The sequence below is a fragment of the Marmota monax genome, unplaced genomic scaffold (assembly GCF_021218885.2).
Source record: "Marmota monax isolate L192 unplaced genomic scaffold, Marmota_monax_Labrador192_F-V1.1 WCK01_AAM20220418_F8-fsc00250, whole genome shotgun sequence".
NCBI classification, from domain to species: domain Eukaryota; kingdom Metazoa; phylum Chordata; class Mammalia; order Rodentia; family Sciuridae; genus Marmota; species Marmota monax.
Genome location: NW_026693876.1, coordinates 919,011 through 942,497, shown reverse-complemented (window position 1 = coordinate 942,497; position 23,487 = coordinate 919,011). Strand labels below are relative to the sequence as shown.

The 23,487-nt window shown below is 36.2% G+C and overlaps 1 protein-coding gene across 3 annotated transcripts in view; it reads left to right on the top strand.

The window, feature by feature from the left end:
* The window catches only part of Hmcn1 (hemicentin 1), a 390,873-nt gene that overhangs the window by 181,259 nt on the left and 186,127 nt on the right, over positions 1-23,487 (top strand). For all 3 annotated transcript variants that reach the window (XM_046462680.2, XM_046462681.2, XM_058585111.1), the window contains 9 exons: positions 140-267; positions 2,829-2,942; positions 7,650-7,808; positions 14,105-14,299; positions 15,473-15,568; positions 17,113-17,240; positions 18,328-18,472; positions 21,319-21,431; positions 23,193-23,352. In XM_046462680.2, coding sequence (XP_046318636.1) covers positions 140-267; positions 2,829-2,942; positions 7,650-7,808; positions 14,105-14,299; positions 15,473-15,568; positions 17,113-17,240; positions 18,328-18,472; positions 21,319-21,431; positions 23,193-23,352 — 1,238 coding nt within the window. The remainder of the gene's footprint in view (positions 1-139; positions 268-2,828; positions 2,943-7,649; positions 7,809-14,104; positions 14,300-15,472; positions 15,569-17,112; positions 17,241-18,327; positions 18,473-21,318; positions 21,432-23,192; positions 23,353-23,487) is intronic.

Below are 23,487 nucleotides of genomic sequence, written 5' to 3'. Positions count from 1 at the left end.
AATGATGATGTTAATCGTTTTTGTAAATAGCACCAAAATATAACTCTAAAATATTTTAAAATATTTGATAGGGAGGTGCTGTAGTATTTTGATTCTATTATTATGGTATTTTCAATTTCTCTTTGCTTTTTATTCACAGATATAGGATGACCTCAGAAGGTACCTTATTTATTAAAAATGCAGTTCCTAAAGATGCAGGGATCTATGGTTGCCTGGCAAGTAATTCAGCGGGAACAGATAAACAAACTTCCACTCTCAGATACATTGGCAAGTATAATCAGTTTAAAAGGCAATTAAAGTAAGATGAATATCTTTTCAAACAATGTAAAAGTACATTCCTGAAAATTAATATTAGGAATAAATTATACCTAGCATTATAATTTATTATTCATATCACATACTGATTAAAGAACATATGATAATTAGTTCAGGTTAAAAGTTCAAGAGTCAAATAACTTTATTAATCAACAGAAATTAAAGGAGCTTCCAGATTTTTGAGAGTTCCAGATTGTCTACAGAATTCTATTCTTCCAGGATTCACTTATTCTTGGCATTATGTCACTTTCAAATAATAAATTCCATATCCTTTCTAGCTTATCTCAACTTCCATTTTTTAATATTCTACTTATATTCAAAACTGTGAGCCAGGGTGTGGTGGTGCACGCTTGTAATCTCAACGTTTTGGAAGGCTGAGGCAGGAGAATCATAAGTTCAAAGCCAGCCTCAGCAATTTAGTGAGTCACTAAGCAACTTAGACCCTGTCTCAAAAATAAAAAAATAAAAAGTTTTGGGGATGTGGCTCAGTGGTTAAGCACCCCTGGGTTCAATCCCTGGCGTACCCCCCCCCAAATAAAGTGTATCATATTATTTTCACTTTTATTCTATAATTTATTCCCTCCAAACTGACACATTTATTAAAGGTATACTTGTGACAATTATTTGTTAGAATATTTCTATTAGGTCATTATAATTAAATAAAAGAGATAAGCATCATATGCTCAGTGTCAGGCTATAAACTTGAATAATGAACGACCACATATCCACCAGTTCCCTCTCTCCCTCCACTTCATTCATAGTAAGATAGTAAAACTGGCAGAGCAAAGGGATGTTTTAAGTGTCAAAAGTGTCCTAAGTCTTGCTGGGATTGTGGCTCAGCGGTGGAGTGCTCGCCTAGTTCGGGCGGGACCCGGGTTCAATCCTCAGCACCACATAAAAATAATAATAATAAAAAAATGTTGTGTCCACCGAAAACTAAAAATATTTAAAAAATTCTCTCTCTCTCTCTCTTTAAAAAAAAAAAAAAAAAAAAAGTGTCCTAAGTCTTGAACCTGAGGGCCTGGAAAGAGGTGATCTCATTTATATATAGAAATGAGGAAGGTACATGTTAAATTTGTAAAGGACGGTGGGCTCAGGTTTAGAAATGGTCACAAAACATCTGGGTGGAAAAGGAATAAACACATAGGAATGTAGAATAAGTGACTGACATGAAATTCTATATTGCAGAAACAGATTTTAATTCATTCGCCTAGAAATCAAAATATTCAACACATTTTGTTTTTAACAGATTAAGCATCTAGAGTATGCAAAAATGCTGTGCTGGTGCCTGGAGTGTAAAATAAAGGAATGCCACAGTACCTTGCCTTTCAAGAACTTGCATGATAGGAGTGGATACAGACAGAAATATAACAAATTAGACAAGTGTCGCTGTGTGAGGTTGGCATGGGGGAGAGTAATTCCGACTGGGGAATTTGCAAAGATTTCTCAAAGGAGACAGGATTTAAGCCCAGTCTGGAAGAATCAGTGGGATTTGAAGAACTGTGGCAAAGGGCATTTCAGAAAGAGAAAACAGCAAAGGCAGGAAGATGGATAGTAGGTTCTGTTTGGGTTGCCAGTGTAGATCTGTGAGGAAGGGTGACGATGCTAAGGTTACAATGAAAACTGAGCACCAGTGTATGATTTTTGAAAGCCGAATTATGGAGGCAGTGGGAATAGCTGAAAGTTTTCTAGCAGAGGAGTGACATGTTCTTTGAGTAGTGAATTCTTACTTGTATTTAAAACTGTCAGTTGAAGTTTGGAAATCCTAACCTGTCTGATTAAGCGGAAATGTGTGCGTGATCTAGCACTTTTGTCAACAGTGAAACAAACAAACCTAAGGACAGAAGTGTATTGGAAAGCCAAGGAAAGAAATGTAAAGTATATTACACAACATCTATATATAAGCATGACAGGAAAAAGTAGAGTCTAAACTGAGAGACTGTATTTACAGATGCAAACTTTAGTCTTGGATGCAAGTCCTATCTCTGTAATTAGACATAACTATCCTTACAATTGCATAGAAAAAGTTATTAATAAATTCATCTGCAACTGTATTATCTTCAGGTCTTACTTGAGCCACGTCAGTCTTATCATTGTTCCTCTTTTGACCTTATTTTTATTGCAGTTATTCCTCTGTCCCTTTAGTATTATTGCTGTAAGATGTATTTGGCTTTCCAAACCTTTTATTTTTTTACATCCTTTTTTTTCATAAAGACCTTTCAAATAATTTCCTGAATTTTTGGACTGAATTTTATAATAATTATTTTATGTTTTAAGTATTATTTTATCTAATATCCTTTTTTACCTTAATAAATGATCTTTTCAAAATGCACATCTGTATATTCATGCATTAGAAGAATTTCTTTCTGCTTGTTAACATTGAAATTACCACATGCACTTAAATACTGTTCATTTATTAATTAATTTCACGTAGCAAACATAAGCAAGGTCCATGTGGTATTGGGCTAAATGTTAACTATTTGAATGCTTGTTTTTTCTTTTCTTTTTTCCAGAAGCCCCAAAGTTGATTGTAGTTCAGAGTGAGCTCTTGGTTGCCCTTGGGGACACAACAGTTATGGAATGCAAAACCTCCGGTGTGCCTCCACCTCAAGTTAAGTGGTTCAAAGGTACATTTCTTAAGCATGTTCATGTCTGGTTCACTTAGTTTTGTTTTCTTTTTTTAAAAAAATGATTTGTTAAAATTTTGTTTTGGTGTGTGACATAGCAGCCCCATAAAATGTGTTTATGATCTCACTAGAGACAATAGTTCACAATTTTGAACTCTGAATTTCAGGATTTGACATCTGGTATGGATTACAGGACTGTGAAAATCAAAGCAGGAAAAGTCTGCCTTTGCTAATCCAGCTGAACATTCTCTTTGTTAGTTTAGGATTGTTTCCTGTAGAAAATCGTCCAAGAATATTCAGTTAACATTTAAAATAGCTTCACTGATTTTAGTTCACTTTTCTTAGGTATGCTAGCTCCTACTACTAACGAGTTTTCTGGATTATCAAGGATGGTTTGTATAAAGTGCTCACCTAGACACACGTTGAGATTTATAGAGAATTCAAAGACAAAAGAATGCATCGTTCAGCATCATTGTGCATCATAGATGCTTATATCAAGTACAGAAACTATCTATTTGCATTTTTAACTCAAAGCTTATACCTCTGTGGTTGTAGAATGACAGAGCAATAATGTGACGCTTGGCCTTAGTGAGAAGACACTTGGATCCTGGTCCAGGTTCAGATGCTGACAGTAGATAACTGTGTAAAAACCCTTGCTTCTGCTTCTGTCTCAGTTCTCCAATTCATGAGAAAAGGAAGAAAAAAAAATCCTGCAAACACCCTAACAGGAAGGTTGCTAGGATTATTGAGATGCTGTTTGCAAAATATTTTTTAATCTTCAAATGAAAAATGCTAAATAGTACAAAGCACTATTGTTGTGATTCTGTTTGTTAAATCATAGACATTCCCATAGCAACAGGTTGATGTCATAATCACAAAATTATGAATTCAACTCGGGTTCAAACTCTTGGGGAACATGAGGTGAAAAAGAAAGGCTTTATGTGGAAAACAAATATTTTTAAAATAATATAAAACAAAGTGAGTAGGGAAATCAGGAAATAATGCCATTTTCATTACTTTCTATGTTAAAAGATTAGTAGTCTTTATGTTGTTCCTGATAAGAAGACATTTCTGAATTGAGGCTCCTTAATCAGGCTTATTTAAATTAACATAAACTAATTTTATTTATTTAAAATACTTAAATCTTTGAATTATCAAGTGAAATAAATATCAATTTTAAGTTCCCGTTATAATTAAATAGAACTAGAAAATTTGTTAGGGAGACAGAATTTTAAATGTGATTCAGTAGTTTTATGAGGAAAATAAGAATGCGACACAGTATTAGGATGTGCCGATTTCTCTGCCTGTATATAGTAGAATCACAAAGAAAGTCTTTTATTCTCCCCAAATAAGGCTACTGTCCTGAAAAACTTGTTTTCATGTCTGTTATGTTCCCACAAATAGCTTGGAAACTAAAGGAGGAGGTAGGGAGCCAGGCAGCCACCACATGGAAGGTTCTGGAATTCACCGATTAGTTTTTTTTCCTCTCAGCCTTAGATATATTAGTCCAGTAGGTCCAGTAAATAACATTCCATTTCCCTGCCCAAGTTATGAGCCAACAGAGTTAGCATATGGGTATTAGATACTGATAGATCGTATTGGAAGACAAGTTCCCAATGCTTATTAACCATCAACAGAGCTTCCCTGAGCTTTGGGATCAAGCCAGTGTATCCTCTGACACAGGCAGGCAATTCACTGCACAAATGAGAATCAGGGATACAATTAAAATCAAATAAAACGACATGTGTGGTAAAATATCTTTAAAATTAGATTTATTTATCCAAATTGGTAGTCCTTAAAATGTAGTTTGAAATCTGTAGGGGTTCCTCACAATGTTTGCAAGGGATCCTCAAGATCAAAACTATTTTTATGATAATGTTAGGATGTTATTTGTCTTTTTTAACTCATTGTCTTTAGAGTGCATGGTGAAGGTTCTGGAGGCTGCGTGGTGTGATATCCAATGAAGGGAATGCAGAAGCAAATATGAGCACTCAGCTGTCTTCTATTACACTCTACATTAGACTTTATGGAAACTTGCAAAAAAGTGAAACAGTGCCATTGTGCTTACTAATTTTCTCTTGTTTTGGAAAATATTATTTTTTCATAAATACATTTGCAATATTAAAATATGGATTCATTATAAAATAAATTAATACATATGTTTTTAAATGTCTCAGTTCAATTTCTAAAAATTAAAATGCAAATAAGTATAATCCATATTAGCAACAGTTGATTGGCATTCCCAATAATTTTTAAGAGTGACTTAGGGGTCTTGAGATACACATATTTGGTAACTACTTAATCATCTACTATTTGAATGGCTCTTGTGCTGAGGATAATGACCTCTCCGTTAGTCATTATACCCACCGAGGCCAGGGCTGAATTTAAATCTAGCTGAAAGAGAACCTTTCTCAGTAGTAAGGACTGTTAAATTTTACAACAAATTATCAGGAACATTTATGTAATTTTTGATGTACCTAACATTCTTCAGTCTTATTTAATATTTAAACTTAATAATTCCTATTTAATTTCCATTTGAAAGGTTCTATATTTATGGCATCTTAATAATTCTATAATTATTTTTTCAGTAACTATTTTTTCAATGGAGATCAAGAAAGGAGAGTATCAAGTTCAAATTTGATTAAATTAGTGTTTTCCAATTTATATTTTTTGTTTCATGACTAGTGTTTTTAAATTTTATTTACTTAAAAAAGTTTATTCTTTTTAGTTATACATAACAGTAGAGTGTATTTTGACATATCATACATACATGGAGTATAACTTCCCATTCTTGTGGTTGTACATAATGTGGAGCTACACTGGTCATGTATTCATGTATGAACATGTATGAAAGTTATGTCTGATTAATTCTACTGTCTTTCCCATTCCCATCCCCCCTCCATTCCACCCTGTCCATCTGGTGAACCTGCCCCTACCCCCCACCAATTGTGGGTCAGCATTGCATCCACATATCAGAATATTTGGCCTTTGGTTTTTGGGGATTGACTTATTTCACTTAGCATGATTCATGACTACTATTCTTTAAACATTTTTATTTTGAAAAAGGGCCACTAACAATAGGTCTTTATTTTCATCCCCTAATGAAAGTTATGTCCTCAGAAAAATAGGGGAAAAGTAAATTCCAAAAGCCTAAATGTGTTTAGTCCAAACATTTTAATACTTAATGAATAGCAGGGTCACGTTGCATCCTTCTTTGGTGGGAGGAAAGTTTATGTCAACATCATCTGCTTTTATTTATGAAAATTTCCCAGAGGCACACAGACACAGCTTTAGTTTCTTCTATCATTCTTTAGTGGTATATAGTAGCAAGCTTAAAAGGATGATTGGGGGTTTTAAATACTGGAATGCTGGAAAATACTTCATTTTTGGCACTGACGGTTGGTTGCTAATGCATTTTTTTTTTTAATTTAGAGCTCCTTTGACCTCCCCTCCTCCGACAATTTTATAAACAAGGAGAGAATTGGCTGTTTCTTGTCCTGAGTCTGTTGATTGGTGCTGTTTTGCAGTGTGCTAGAGAATTACTAGCTCCTGGGCGCTCTTTGCAAACAGTTATTCCTATGAACTTCTTTGTTCTTTTTTGCACAGAAGAGTTATTTCTATGGTTTTTGAACCCAGGGCCCATGGCTGGTTTGTGACATTTTGAAAGGTACCCTTTCAGACATGACATCTGGGAATGCCATGAAACCCTAAGAGCAAGGGCTCTCAAACCTTCTGGATGTTTTCAGGGTCCTCACATGTTTTATGTCATTCTTTACAAAACAAAGAAGATGTAGACATTGGGCTGGCAATAAATATCTAGTACCATGTACTCTTTTATGATGCTAGTTGTTCTGATTAATTTCATTCTTTGGAGAGGAGACCTCCTGGAAGAAGGGAAGCATAAGAAGTTTAGCCTAAATTAAAATTTAGTTGAATCATTGTTTGACTTCAAAGAGGAGAGGTTCTGGGGATTTTGAGGGACTACAGGGGCAAATGGCATATGGCGCATGGCATAACCCAGAAATAACTGGTTTCTTGGTCCATCTTGTTTTGATCCTGAGCTCTAACTCAATATGTAGTTCTGTCTCCCACACATTAGATCCCTGCCTTTACTCCCCAACCCCTATATCTCCCACATCAAGATTTTTAATGAATACTACAGATTTCTTTTCTCCCAGAAGCTTTCCCCTAACCTCTCCAGCCAGCTGTGGTTCCTTCCTCCTCAGCCATCCTTAGAATTTTCTCAGCAGCTCATGCTTCTCAAAGACAAAATCTAACTGATAGCACTCAGCAAAACAAAAACCTGTGCCTTAGCTGAACTAAGATACCTGTAGTCTCTCAGGTGTTTCCTGGGTAGCTGAATTGCATCCTGCCACAAAGATGGCGGAAACCTCTTTCAACCTTCATCGTCTTGTTCCCTTCTTACTATCACAGGTGCCAGCACTTGGCAGTTCCCCAGCATGTCCAACAGTTCATTCTTATTTAGGTACATATACAGATATAAGTAGTAAAAAAAAATTGTACACCGTTCATTTCAGGGCCTGATTTTAGACTCTAGGAAGTGTCTATGTTGTGCAAACCAACTTGCATTTTGCTTTTAGAAATTCTGCAATCAAGTTTATTCAGAAGTTTTGAAGTCAAACCAATAGCTGAGTAAACTAGGTAAGTACTCCAGTGTTTAATGTTCTCCACTTTGTTTTGACTTAGGAGATCTTGAGTTGAGGCCCTCAACATTCCTCACGATTGACCCTCTCTTGGGACTTTTGAAGATTCAAGAAACACAAGATCTGGATGCTGGTGATTATACATGTGTAGCCATCAATGATGCTGGAAGAGCAACTGGCAAAATAACCCTGGATGTTGGCTGTAAGCATCTGGATCTGATAGACAAATTTGTTTTGAAGTTATATTCAATAAGTTTTAAATAATTTGGTAGAAACATTTGTCAGAATGGCTAAATCGGAGCAAGCATTTCAGATTATTGATGGAGCAATGGTAGTTGGCATTCACTTGGTGCTTTCTATGTTCTATTCATTGTAGTGAGAACATTTCATGCTTTATTCTATTAAACTCTCACAAAAACCCTAAAAAGAAGATGCCATAATTATGTCTTTGTCTATTATATAGATTAAGGACACTGAAACTTGGGAGAGTAAGCATCTTGATCAGGCTGACAGAGCTAGGGAGAAGCTGAGCCAGGATATTTGAACTCAAGTTACCTGACTTCAGAGATTCCAGATTCTAGTATATCATTTTCCTATCAGAAGTCATCCATTCTGCCATCAGATTCCTAAGTATTAACATCTGGAGGCCAGAAATTAGGCTTTGTCCCTGGACCATAATTTGGAAATGTTGATGACAGAAAGGTAGCAGATGGTCCTTTACCTTATTATTATTTTTTAATTCACTGGCAATTAGCCCCCAGTGTATTAAAAAAAGTACTGACTACAAATAATTGTCACTCATTATAATGTGGTGCATGACAACAATCTTTGAGTTACTCAAGAAGTTTGTTTCTTCCTCCTCCTTTGTCTGTTACACATTTTCAAAAAAAAATTCTACACAGTATGGTAAAATTTGAAATAAAACAGAACTCGTTTTACATAGAAAAGAACCTGGCAGCTTAATTTTCACAGATAATTAAGCATTTGTATCTCTTAAAACTTATAATTTTAAGAAATGTCATATTTTATATGTTCAATTATTCAATATATAATGATTTTCATGCCGAAACTTTTTTTTAAACATAAGTTAAGAAAGTGCATTAAAAAAAACATTTAGTTCTAAGTTTTTAAATGAAAATTAAGGCCCTGGATGCTTGATATTTTACTTCATGCAAACTAAAGTTTGTCCTCCTGGGAATTTTTATGATCCCCTGACCCCTGGGCTGTCTGGTGAATGAACACTCTTCATTCTTGGTGATTATGCTCTTGGGGAAGAATCGACAAAGTTGGAAATGACCACAAAGGCCACCATAGGATCTGTCCAGGGCACTGCAACATATGTTTTAATATGACTAACCTCTGAGATTTATAAGAGAAATACCTTAGAAACAAGATTGCAATTCCAAGAAATACACTGATTACAGCATTTCAGGTGGAACATTTTCTAGTTCCACTTCTCCCTCCTTCTTGTGCAAATATTTCATATATACCAAACATTTTTATAGTTTTCTAGAAGAATGGACAGCCTCAGTTATTATTCCCAATGAATAGATGATGACATCCTTATTCTCTTCAAAGTTTATAGAAGGTCTGAGAATCTTACACTTGCTTCTTACTTACTGCCTTCTTGGTCATTTTTCACCTTCTAGACTTCCAAGTTCTCTCCGTTGTGTAGTGATCCACCATGTCAGGGATGGGGCTGCCTGTGCTGGGCAGCTTGTGTTGAGTTAGGAAATGTCCCAACTGATATTTCATATTTATGCTTCATTCTGTAAACTGAACTGAACTGTTTTATCTTTATTCATATACAAGATCCTCAGTGTCCTTGATCCTTTCTAAAACAATAGACTTCTCAAATTTTATCCCAGTAATTACCCTGATAGAACAACTAGCATAAACTTAGTTATTTGCTTACTGTAACCTTGACCGTTGCTAGCAATTGCCCAATAACTTAGTACTAAAGAGAAACATTTATGTTTCTCTTTTTGCCTTAACTTTTTTCTTACTCACCATTAAGTCCTATTATAGCTTATAGAGGTTGATTAGACCTTGTCTGCTCCTAAGGGGCATTGTTACATATTCAGGAAATTGAGGATATACTTGCCAAGAACCACACAAACTCTAGCAGTAGCAACCACTGTAGTTTCAAAAGGCAAACACACTACCTACAAAACTTCTCTCACAGTTCATATAGTGGTTAAGAGAATGGAGCATGCTTTTAATTCCAGCTACTCAGAAGGCTGAGGCAGGAGAATGCAAGTTCAAAGCCAGCCTCAGCAACTTAGTGAGCCCCTAGAATTTAGAATGACCCTGTCTCAAAAGAAAGAAACAACAACAAAAGACTGAAGGGGCCAGGAATGTTGGTCAGTGGTTAATCCTGGGGTTCAATCCCTATTATTTAAAAAAAAAAAGAGAATGGGTCATCTGCTTGTCTTTCCTTATGTATAAAATAAGGAGATAAATAGTACCTACCTCATAGGTGAATTAGAAAGATGAGATGAAGTATCTTCACCCATGTTGTCTCTCATTGCAGTCATTGCTGCTAAAACTGCCTGGGTAGCATATATGCATGAATATTAACTTCATCAGTAAAGAAGTGGTCATTTGGATTCTCTGAGTCATAGTACAGAAATGCCTAAGTGATAGTGGCATAGTAATTCAGATTAAGCATTGGACTTTTAATATGAAAGTCACTGTTTCAACTTGACTTCTTTTTAGAAAGGGCTGAAGGAAAGCTAGTGTGAAGCTTAGTAGTGCATAAAATTATTCATTAGAATTCCAAAACTGTTGGGCGTAAATTTAAGTAGTGTGTGACTTAAGAAGAAAAACATGTTTTTATCCATATCATGTAGCTATTTGGGCTTTTGGATTGTTTTTGTAGGCCTGTTACCTCACATCAACAATACTAGATAAAAAAAATAATAAAAACTGTTTAATATTATTCATAAGTTCTAGCTTCTTATGAGAAGTCAACCCTTTCTTCTTAGTATCATGGCTTTAAGTTATGGACACAGCAGGTCAACAGGGAAGGTTAGCACTGCTTTTTGGCCTTTGTAAGATGGGGCTGTGCCTTGTGAAGTCATTTGGAAGGATGGAGGATTGACTACATCAGATGAGAAGTTGGCCTGGCAGCGGCTTGATTTCTAGCATTCCACACCACACAGGGTTTTAGTCTTAGACTGTGGTTTCGTGTTTTGTGGTTTGGTAGAAGCAAAACAATGTCTCTAGTCATTTTGGGAAAGAAAATCTCAGACTGACATAATTCCAGAGTTGCTGTAGAGGGAATATCTATTTAATTGTCTCTAAGGGAACTAGAATCATTTTAAGGAATAACTTTTAGAGCAAGATGACCCATCCATTTTGGATTTTTATATTTTCAATATACTGTGTGAACACAGCTGTATCTGTGAGTGACCATGAGCTCTACTGTGGCATTACCACCGTGCAGATCTAAAGGAGCAGGCATATACATATTTTGGGGACCACAGAGGATTATTACCACATTATCCTAGCAGACTAGATAGTTTATACTTGGATGATTATTATGTGCTAAATGGTTAATAAAGATTCTCTCCTTAACAACTTGAGATAGGAAATGTTATTATTCCCCCTTTTGGGGAAACTTAAATTGGAGAAGGTAAAATGATTTTTCTAAGCTGACAGACTGAGCAATAGTGGAACTGGCATTGGAAACCCCTGAGTGGGTTCTGAACCCCATGAGCAACACGGCCTCCTCTGGATAATCCCCACCTACTATAGGGCTCTCAGTTCTGCTCTTCCTGCTGTTCATTAATCTGTCTGCCATTCCTCCAACATAACTCACTGGGGGCTATGTTGGCCACCCTCAGGAGTAGGAAGTAATGAAGAGGCTTCTTGGCTGAGTCAGGGGTTGCTTCATTTTTGAGGCTTACTCATCATTGATGCTATCTCTGGGGCTTACCCAGTGCCCGGTCTTCTCCTTTGACTTGTTTTCTGACACCAGTGCCCGAATTCCCTCACCTCGTGCTTGGGCTTATCTTGTACCTGATGCTGTTCCCAAAGCTGCTTCAAAATGGAAGATTTCTCTATCTTGACTGAGTTTTGTGACATAACTTGATCCTTGCAGATCCTTTTTTACTCCAGTTTTTTTCCCCTTATTTTGGAACATTCTAGCTTAACTCCCTTTTCACCAATGCCAATGTTCTAATGTGTCAGTAAACTGGGCTTTCCCCCAAATACATGGTTGATCCCAGGCTTCTGCGTATTTTTTTTTTTTTTTTTGCTATTTTGGAACTTATTTTCTGCCCCTCACTGTATTTACCTGCTTGATCTCCAACCCTAACATATCTTGAGACCTTTAGACTTTAGCCTTCATATTTTAGAGAAAAGTCCCTGATCTATAATAAATGAACTAAGTATTAGAAACTTAGGATGAGCAAGCAATGAGCTACTTCATAAACCATGTTTGAATTTTGCCTATTACTTATATAAGTCAAACTCCTAAATACATAGATTAAGAAAAATCTAAAATCAGATATGCCACTTCTTTTTATAAAAATATCTTATTCAGTTGTGGTATTTAGTTGAAATTTGTTTAGATTCAATAGATAAACAAACAAGAAGCCTTCTGAAATTGTCGTGTTTCCTTCAAAAAATGAAAGTTCAAATGTAGTGGGTCAAGGTTTTCATCATATAGATAGATAGGTATACATGCTCGCACGCATACACACATACACACACAGACTGGATTATTAAGTTTTTTTCATATTGATTCAGTAATTCATTCACAAATATCTAGTGGCCAGGTATAATGTCCACAGTACTATGCTAGTTGTTGTTAAAGATAGAATATGGTGGCAAATATCAACTTTCTAGGGAAAAGACAAACATACAGTCTAATAGGCTAAATATGGCAAATGCTATGAGAAGAGTAGAGAGCAAGTTGTCTGAAACTTGAGGAAGAAATCATGTCCATGGTAAGAGATGGCATCACAGAGGAGAGCCCTTCTGAGCTAGTTGGAGATCAACAGCAGACATTACATTTGGGGGCGGGGAGGTGATAATTAAATAGGTACCAGTACCAGAAAGGTCAGTCTGTTTGGAGAAGAATAAGAAGTGCTGATTGCCCCAGAGGTAGGATTTGGTTGTGGAGTTAGAGGAGGTCCTTTCACCCAGGCTAAAAAAGCACTAGTGTTGCTTGGGAGACAGATGTACATCCATGACCCAGAAGTCCCATAAGAAGGAAAGGAGGGATCACTACAGTCATTTTCATGAAACAGAATGACTCTGAGCAATTACTAGAACTCCTAGTGGAGGGGAGGCTGATAAAATGACAAAGGATTGTGGTTCAGAAGTTGGAATTGGTTTTTAATCCTATTCCGTCATTCAACTCCATGTGACACTTGGTCAATTAACTCGGTTCAGTTCCTTCATCTCTAAAATTAGTGTGAAACCTTTTACTATTAGTAATAGGAAAACCCAATAGAGAGATCTTGAAGATTGAATGGAATAATTCATTCAATCACTTAACAAAACTCTTGGCTCTGAAAGTGATAGTTACCATAATTTCTATCTAGGATTTCACCTTGACTTTTTCAGGAGCCATCCCTAGAGGACTTCTTAGAATCTTCCTGAACAGGTTTCTTCCATTGCTTGCAGTTGGGCTCCTTGTATTTCTCTTTGCCTGATGCCTCTAGACATTATTCACAAGTTTCTGGGCCACATTGAAAGCCTCATCTCTTTGTTCTTGCCAGTGGTGGGATGTGTTTTGCATTCTGTGTTTTACAAGGTGTGCCTCCGATGTATTTCTGTCTCTTCCTCTCAGCTTCTGCAGTTATCTGGATTAAGCAGATATCTGCAGCCTTTTATCAATAATTTTATAATTTCTGAATTGTTAAGCATTCTCTATTCTGCCTTTATCAAATGCTCTGTTCTGTGACCTTGATTTGTATTACTGGTTCTCAGATTTCTCTAACTCGAGCATATGAGATATGAGGAACAAGAATATGATATGGGATAAGAATGTAACTTAGGAGTAAATACCATTAGCTTGTCAGATAGTGATTAATAAAGAAAACCTCTGGTATAAATCAAGTTCATTTAAAATTCAGTAAGAAGGAGTAAATTTTGTAAAGTATCAAAAATATTACATTACATGGCCCATTTATTTACAAGAAAGTTTTCAAGTTTAGGCAACATAACATAAAATTGAAAAACAAAGTTCTAAAATGAAAGATTCTCTTTATTTAAGGTGATCTGGGTTTCAAATCTCTACATCATCAATTGCTTTAAGGAAATCGTTGAACTTCTGGTTATCTCCATTCAGTTATAAAGCAAATTTTTATATCAAATATCAAGGCTATTTTTATATCAGAAAGGATTGATTAAAGGGTAAATTTACAATATTTTATAAATAATGATTTGATTGAAATTCAGTGTGTTGACAACTTAATAAAGTTTCTATTTAATGTTCTTACATACTGTAATAATGACTTTTTGTTTGTTTTTAATAACTTCCAGCACCTCCAGTTTTCATACAAGAACCTGCCGATGTGTCTATGGAAATTGGCTCAAATGTGACATTACCCTGTTATGTTCAGGGTTATCCCGAACCAAGGATCAAATGGCAAAGACTGGACAACATGCCAATTTTTTCAAGACCTTTTTCAGTTAGCTCCATCAGCCAACTAAGAACAGGAGCTCTCTTTATCTTAAGTAGGTTAAAGGAAATATATTTTCTACAAATAAGTATGTTTCTATCTCATCGATCAATTAAGCTCTACTTGTTTTGGTTAGAATATTTACAAGATTATAATCATGGCCATATTTAAAGTCTTCCCTATTGCTCACAAAATAAAAACCATACTCTATAAGGTTTCGGCTTCAGCCTCCGAACCACCCAACAACCTGAAGCTAAGTAGTCCCCACCCTGATTGTCCCCAATATTGTCATTAATTCCAAGTGTTTTGTAACAAATTTTATTATCTTGAAAAAAACCATGTATTTGTTCTACCTACATAATGAAAATTATTTTAATATTCAACATGTAGTACAAAAGAAAAGTAAGGAAAAGTAACCCATATTAAAGTAATATGTATGTCAGTATACAAATGCCCTGACAATGTCCGCATGATGTACATGCTTACATACCATCATCACAAATTCAACAGCCCAAATGCAGACCCTTACAGGGGATGAGTGACTCCCAAACTTCAAGCTGGCAAAGTGAATTTCTTCAATGGTGAACAATTTTCACTGAAGTTTTTTTCTTCTGCTTAAACAGAGTCAGGTTCATGTCATTATAAGATGAAATCCATGAATTTCTGGTTGGACCTTTAAAATTCCTGTGGGATTGGGGTAATTGTTCTTTTAGTGAAAATGCCCCATGTTTTGCCTCTCTAGTTTGACTCTATCAAATGCAAGTAGACTCTGCTAATAACTGGTCCCACTAAAACAATCCCTTCTGCAACCTTTCCAATTGCCCCCCAGTTGGTGTTGCTGTAGGGTCCATTTGGTGATGCAGCTTTCCATTCTTTGAGCAGAGCTTGATTTTTCAAACCATGCTTTTGCATGTGGTTTGGACTGTCCTTTCTCTCATCCATCCACTCTTTGAGGTGTAGCTCAGGTATGACCGTTGATGTGAATCTTTCTCTATGTCTCCCACATGCAGTCACTCCTGTCTCTGTGTTTCCATGGCTCATTGTTTGAACCTCTTTAAGCATTTTCACGCTGCGGGATGATTGCTTATTCCTCTCTCTATCCTCCTTCACAATGGGAACTATGGATTACAGTAGCATACTTCTCAGCCATAGGTCTCAGCACTGTGCCTGTCACACAGTTAAGGCTTCTGAGATGGTATTGGATGAATAAATGAGTTCTTCTTTTCAGACTTATGGGCAAGTGATAAAGGAACCTATATTTGTGAGGCTGAAAACCAGTTTGGAAAGATCCAGTCGCAGGCAACGATAACAGTGACAGGACTTGGTAAGATCAATTAATTGACTTCCTTCACTGCATCATCTTTCGCCTATGCCACTTTTATTTATTTATTTATTTTTGAACTAGAGAAAGACCTGATTACTAGACTAGAATTTGATCCTCTACTCCATTTCATAGAATGTGAGACTGGCAAGTAACCTTATTGTTCCAAACTCCTCATTTTCCATTTCAAAAAATGAAGGTCAATTTAAATAAATTGGTTTAAGGCTAATTGTGAGAAAGCACACACACATACACACACACACACACACCCCTTTTCTGGTTATCTGTTTTATCATTCTAGTCCATGAAGAATTATATGTGTGTATGATGTGAAGTAAAAATAGAATGTAGTTTATTTCCAGTGGTCAGACATTTGACTCAATATCATTTATTGATTAAAATACATACCTATTTGATTATACACTGAGTTTGTATTCCTTTATCTGTATAATTATTTTGTACCTCAATACTACATTGTTTAGTAGCTTTCAATATGATTTTTAAATGTCAATGCATTTTCTCATTAATAACCTTTTTAAAAATATTTCTTTTTAGTTGTCAATGGACCTTTATTTTATTTATCTATATGCAGTGCTGAGAATTGAACCCAGTGCCTCACACATGCCAGGCAAACACTCTACCACTGCACTAGGACCCCAGCCCTCATTAATAAACTTTTTTTTTTTTAATTTTTTATTGTTGGCTGTTCAAAACATTACATAGTTCTTTTTTTTTTTCCACTGTATCTCTTTACCTTTTTTTTTTTTTAATTTTTTTATTGTTGGCTGTTCAAAACATTACATAGTTCTTGATATATCATATTTCACAATTTGATTCAAGTGGGTTATGAGCTCCCATTTTTACCCCATATACAGATTGCAGAATCACATCAGTTACACATCCATTGATTTACATATTGCCATACTAGTGTCTGTTGTATTCTGCTGCCTTAAATTTTTCTTCATGTGTCTTTCTTCATTTGTCTGCATATACCTAAATTTTCCAATTAAAATCACTTAAGGATTTTGTTTTGGTTTACATTAAACTTATTCATTGGTTTCTAAGAAAGGAGACATTTCCAGGGCCTCTTTTCTGTTCCATCTCAGAGAGTCCACTGTTCTATGTACTCGAACGATTATAACAGCCTCCTGATTGTTCCCCCTCCTTCAAGTCTAGTCTCAATTTTGGGATAAATATTTATCAAAAATCATTCTGATGATTCCACTTTTCCCTTCACAACTGCTTTTGTCACTCTCCATCTGTCTGCTAGACACACTGCAGGTCTCTTGCCATGACATTTCTGGCAGTAAACATTCACATTGATTTTCTTTACTTCTGTAAAATTACCTATCCATTTGCCATTCCCTCTGCTTAGAAGGAATTGATTTCAATTTTCTTATTGAATCAATGCTTATTTTCATTTAAGAATGTTGTTCCTGAAAGCTCAAATTTTTATAGATTAACTAGAGGTCATTTGGGCCAATAAAGTAGTTTGCCCTTCTTTGAGTGCCATGGAGTTGAAAACGCCTGTACTGTCTCTGACATAGTTGCTCCTCTTATCGGAATCAGCCCCTCTGTGGCCAATGTTATTGAAGGACAGCAGCTTACTTTGCCTTGTACTCTGCTGGCTGGAAATCCCATTCCAGAGCGTCGGTGGATTAAGAATTCAGCCATGGTAAGAGCATTTTAAATGTGTGCAATTATAGTTGTAATTTTCTTAAATAAGGAGTAATGTATTCCAACTACTGAAATATCAATTGACTAAATCTGCAAAAATTATTTATAAGTGTACCAAAACATTTCTTTATAGTTAACATGTTTCTATCATTCATTATTTGGGGATTAAGAAACTGAAGAAATAATCAATGGTGTGATTTTATAATTTTACATTAAGTTCAGTGTCACTGATAAATTCCTTTTAGAATATGTAAAAATGGAAGTTCATATAATTTTCATAGCATTTAAATATTTTACACCCTTCTTTGGAATATGTTATAAAATGTAAAATTCCCATAAAATTCTTTCATTTTACATAGTAATCTTTCTTATGATTAACTTCAAACATTATCATGAACTAGTTAAGAATGTAGACCTGCAGTGTATCATTTTTTGTGTATAACTTTTGATTCTGATAGGATGTAGAAATTTCATACAATTCCACAATTTTTTTTCTGTGAACATGCTAACTTTGGCAATACATGTTAATCAAGTTCAGTGCATTTTCCCTCCCATTTCTAGAGTATTGAGACTCACTTTCTCCTTCTAGTACTTTTTAGAAAAGAATTCATTTCATGGAAGTTGTAAAACTGTTCATATTTGCTTGAAAACTTGAGAAAATTAATATACCTCACTTACACATAAATGCCCTCATAGGATAATTCTAGTTGAGTATTAACATATCCAGTGTACAATTTGCATAAATGGTACAGATACAGAGGTGATAATTCTTAACTGAAAACATGGCCTTCTCTGGCATAATTACTATGTTATCCATTCTCCAATAATATTCCTATGTTACCCACTCTCCAATAATATTTTCATCCCTCAGCTGACAAGGTTTTGAAGGCAAATGAAGATTAAATGCAACTGATACACTCTCAGTAACATTTTTATGTTCCTTATTTTTAAATTAATGGTACTGAAATATTGTGTTGTTTTATAAAATATTTAATAACCCAGTTGGAAAAAAAGAGCAGATATGGTTTGGGCTCAGACAAATCCTTCCTTTGTAAATTAAACATGACTTTTTGTATTCCTGTAAGCTGGTCCAAAATCCTTACATCAGTGTGCGCAGCGATGGGAGCCTCCATATTGAAAGAGTCCGACTTCAAGATGGGGGCGAATATACTTGTGTGGCCAGTAACGTTGCTGGAGCCAATAATAAGACTACCTCTGTGGTTGTGCATGGTAAGACAGACCCCATGTAATCATTTTCAAACTTTGTGCAAAGCTGGGCTCATATGTTTTAATCAAATAATTCTGTGCCTCTAATTACAAGAAGTAGATATCTCTTAGTTGTTATTTTATATTTCTTAAACAATATCTACATTGTTAATACTATTTCCAGATTTCCCTCTCTTGTGTACACAAAATGACATTCTTGGGAGTCATCAGCTGACTCTGGCCAAGGGCTTTTGTAAGTGGTTTGCTTAATTGATAAAAGTGAGCTGCGCTTTTAGAGAATTATGCTTAAAAATGCATCTTAATTTCAGGCAAACTGAATGTGTTTTACATCCAGATTGCCTATTTGGGGTGGGGGCAGTTGTGCAACAAGCATGTCCTTCCTAATGACCCCTTTGTGTTTGAGCTAGAGATGACCTAAGCTTTTCTAAAGGTCACCTCATATACACCAAACAATCTTCTTGCATGTTAAAGAACAAAGGTCACAAATAAGAAAATCCAGAGGCAGCCTTTTCCCATCCATGACTAGCAGTTGCCAGTTGTTTTAAATCCCAGTAAATAAGGAACTACTTAATCGTGTAAGAAATTACCATGACTTTTTTTGCATATTTTCTTTAAAAACTTTACCACAGTGCTTTTCTTGAAAAAAATAAAAAAGGTAGTATTAAAATAGATTTGTAAACAAGGCTGAATATCATGGGGAAGAAAGTTGCACAGATACTTAATTTCAGTAGTTGACTCAGTCTTTATTTAAAACAAATTCTGGAATCCAGTAGTTTCCAAGTTTTGCTTGGTCTGAAATTTTCAGTGCATGCAGAACATCTTCTTTTTTATGACTGTTTCTCTCCTTCTCTCTCAGTTTTATACAACTATCCACTAACCTCACCTGAGATGTTCTTAAAGAAATATTATTTGAAGAAATATTAAAGTGACTTAAAAGAGTAAATGTATAATGGCAGATGGGATGTTTTGTAACCATTTTTAAAGAACAGACCATAGATTTCCTTGAGGGTGCTTATGGGTTAGTGTAAGAATTTAGTGTAAGAATGCCCTCATATCATCTCCCTTTAGCTTCTTAGTGATTGCCAAGAATATTGTGTTGAGAAGGATTCAGAAGCCAAATGTCACTTGAGTGAAAGAGTGATAGTGTAAGTTCTGCTAGATCAGAAAGGTGAGAAGATGTATAGATCAACGATGTGGTTTATAATGATGCAAAAAATTTTAATAATTTAAAGTTTAGAATTCATTTCATAGCAGTTGTTCATCTATTGCGGTCCAAAATGGGCTACTAATTTAGTCCACAAGGTTGAAAAATCAACCCATCTCCTTGGCCTCCACTAAACCTTGCAATCATTTAACCAATGGATGTGATACACCGCAGCAGCTTCTTCATACCACCTTTATGTTCATTAGCAGGGCATTCTTCCATCATTCCACCTCTCCACTCTGAAGAATGTTCATGGTTCTCGACTAATTCTTAAAAGAATGAATGGGTGGATGCAAACATAAATGCAAAGTAAAATGACAAAACAGCTTAATTGTCATATTGATTTATGTAGATTGACAATCTGGAAAGAAGCTTCTTCCATACCCATATGTCATCAGATTTCAAGACTGGCCTAAATTTGCTACTTTTCATTTTTATTGTCAAATTTAATACGGAGTTAAAATAACGGCTTACTCCACATTGCCCCCAAATTGACAGTATGTTTGAAAGTTGAATATTCCATCATGATTCTGGAAATTAAATTTCTTGCTTTAGTGAGTAGCCTGGCATTCTTTTTCAGGGCTGAAGTTTTACTGCCAGTTCTTTAAGAAGAAATTATCTAAAGAATAATCCCAGCCATAGGAAAATATGAATAATAGTATAGCTAACTTAATCCTTCCAAGGAATTTTTACACTGAAGTCTCTGGTACCTCCTGTTCTAGCAAAGCTCTATTCTAGGGTAGCATGACAGATCTGGAAAATTTTGATTTGAAGCAAAAGACACTATGAGTGACTGAGCTCCAGGGAGCAGTGCCACTCACATCTTCCCAGAAGATGCAAAGGAAGTATCTGGAATATAGCAAGCATAGAAGCTTCTTTAAGAAAAATCATTGTTTTCAGAACACTGGGTATGGGTCACTTCTGTATGAATGAGTTGGTTCTGATGAATTGTTTATTCACCCAGGAGGGAGTGATTAACATTCTTCCTTTTCCTTTTCCTTCTACTCACGTAAATGCTAATTCTTCAGTTGCTTTCTAAAGACAAAGGTATGCTGTTCTTTTTACTGAAAAATACTGACGTTATCATCCTGTATTTTAGAGTTTTAAATGTAAACTTCTAAGGTCTCTCAAGTTTTCCTGTTGAACCTTTTAAGAAAATGAATTCTTTTCCACCGAGGTTAAATTTAGTAACCCACTAGGTGACTCTTGTGGATAAACAGATAATTCATATGGTAGAGAAACAGCCCATTTCTCTGGAGATGGGCTTATCAGCTCACTTCAGCTTAATGGGTAATGGGCAATGATCAAAGATATTTGTTGAATGTATAACTCTTTGGGTGTAATTCTATCTTGGGCTTCCAAGAAAAAATGATCTTTCTCCGGTTCTCTTTTATTTTTGTTAGGAAGGTCAGAGTATTAGACATCACTTAATACTTGATTTTAAGTTTGTATTAAACTTGTTGAGATCATAATTCTTGAATTTTCTTTGTCGAGCACTCTCCTTACCCTACATGTCTATCAGGAAATGTTAAATCATTGCTCAGTTTCTAAATGTTAAACATAAAATGATAATGTTCAGTTTTAAAGATGTGACACCAAAAGGAAGAACAGGTGCTCAGATTCCGAGTCTCACTTTCCTTTTCAGTTCTGCCAACCATTCAGCATGGGCAGCAGATCCTCAGTACAATCGAAGGCATTCCTGTAACCTTACCATGCAAAGCAAGTGGAATTCCCAAACCCACTATCATCTGGTCCAAGGTAAACGGTACATCTGTTGGTATTTCCTGAAGAGCAGAATGTGAAGTTCTGTTGGAAACTGATCCTTGGAGGAGAGTGAGGGAATGAGGCTCAGGAAAGAAGCTGATACAGGGCTTCGCTAAGCTGGTTTTCTTCATGGCTGGGCTGATATGTTTCAATGTGCTAAGGACCCTCCATGTAACAGTGTAGATTTATCTCAGAAGGATCTCTCTGATGGACATGGGGTTTCTCAGAGGTCACAGGACATGTGACCCCCAGAGGAGCTTACGTCCTTGCATTTCCTGTACCTGTACACCAGCTGTGGAGCTCTGGATAAGCCCCTGAAGCCACAAAGCAGAGCCTTTTGTGTAAGAAATAGGAGTGATCCTGACATGCTGCATAGAGCTGTCCCCTAGATCTGTACTTATATCAAGAGAGGGTGAGGGAGGCTTGGGGTTGTAGCTCAGTGGTAGAGCGCTTGCCTAGTATGTGTGAGGCACTGGGTTTGATCCTCAGCACCACATATAAATAAAATAAAGGTCCATTGATAACTAAGAAAATTATAAAAAAAGAGGAATGAGGGGATGTAGCAAGGGGTTAAAAGGATCTTCTATAACCTACAAAGTGTTTAGAATGGTTCCTGACCCACAGGATGCCCCACGGAAGTGTTCATTGTTGTGTTGCTAATGTGTTCTAAGCCTCGAGTAAGTGATTGCACTAAAGACCTTCTCAGGTGCCCTCCAAGTGACCTTACTGCATGGATTTTCCTTTCATAAGATTCTAGAGTACCATCAAATATTCTGTGTATGACTAAAAATGGCAAGACACACATGCAAACTCCTTTATTCCCCTGTCCCTTGTCATGTAACGGTTCAGATTTCAGTAATATTAATGCAGCAAGGAAGAGACCCATTTCCTGAGGAAGTCCTTTCCATGTTTGGCCACAGCAGTGGCATATTTTCTGTAAATTAATTTGAATCTGGCAGATATAAAGAGGCATCAAATAATGATATCATAATGAAATGTGGCATTTGCACAGTTAGAACGACAACCCAGGTGCTTTGCCTACCATCCAGTTGTATCCACGTAGAAATCCAAAATATGGAGAAGTTTTTGTTAACATTTATACATAAACTAGAAGGTTAACATTTTCATATCCTGTACACAAATATACAGTGGCAACGCTGATCCCCAACTGGCACAGTGTCTGGCACCAAGTAGAAATTTGACGCATTTTAAGGAAAATGCAAAAATGAAATCTTCCCAGATGGCCTTTGTGCTGGGGCCAAACACCAATGTTAAGAATTTGGGCTCCAAAGACTGGCTTCTGGGATTCCAATCCCAGCTCTACCACTGACTTGATTTGTGATCTTGGGCAGTTTTTTCCACTCCCCTCTCCTTGGGCTTTATTATGTTGAACTGTAATATGGGGGTTGAGCTAGTTCCTTCTGGTAAGATTGTTGTGAGTTTTGGAATAGTTAAATTATATAAGTATTCAGAACGGAGCCTGGCAGAGCTCTGCTATGATCTCTTCTGACTACTGTTATTCTGTCCCTTTTTAAGTAGCTCTGGAATAAAAGGGCCATGGTTTGGTATGGAGAAATACCACTTTAGTTCTTTGGTCTTCTTTTTCATAAAAATAACTCTCTTTTAGTTAGCATTTTTCATTTCTAGTTTTCCCCCCACCCCTTGGAGATGTTTTTCTTTCTCTCTTTGTCTTCCAGACATGAAGTCACTCCTTCAGTATCTTTTTAAAACTCTGGCTCTTTGTTGTGTTTATAGAAAGGAGAGCTGATTTCAGCCGGCAGCGCTAAGTTTTCCGCAGGGGCTGATGGAAGTCTGTATGTGGTGTCACCAAGTGGCGAGGAGAGCGGAGAGTATATCTGCACGGCCACCAATACAGCTGGTTATGCCAAGAGGAAGGTGCAGCTGACTGTCTATGGTGAGAGGTCTGGAGCAGCCGTCCCTTGACACTCCACCTGGGCCAACCCTCTGGGTTCTTTCCTGAGCACCAGTACCAGGCGGCCATACCCCAGAGCAAACCGCTCCGCCGAGTTCTTTTATTATTATTATTATT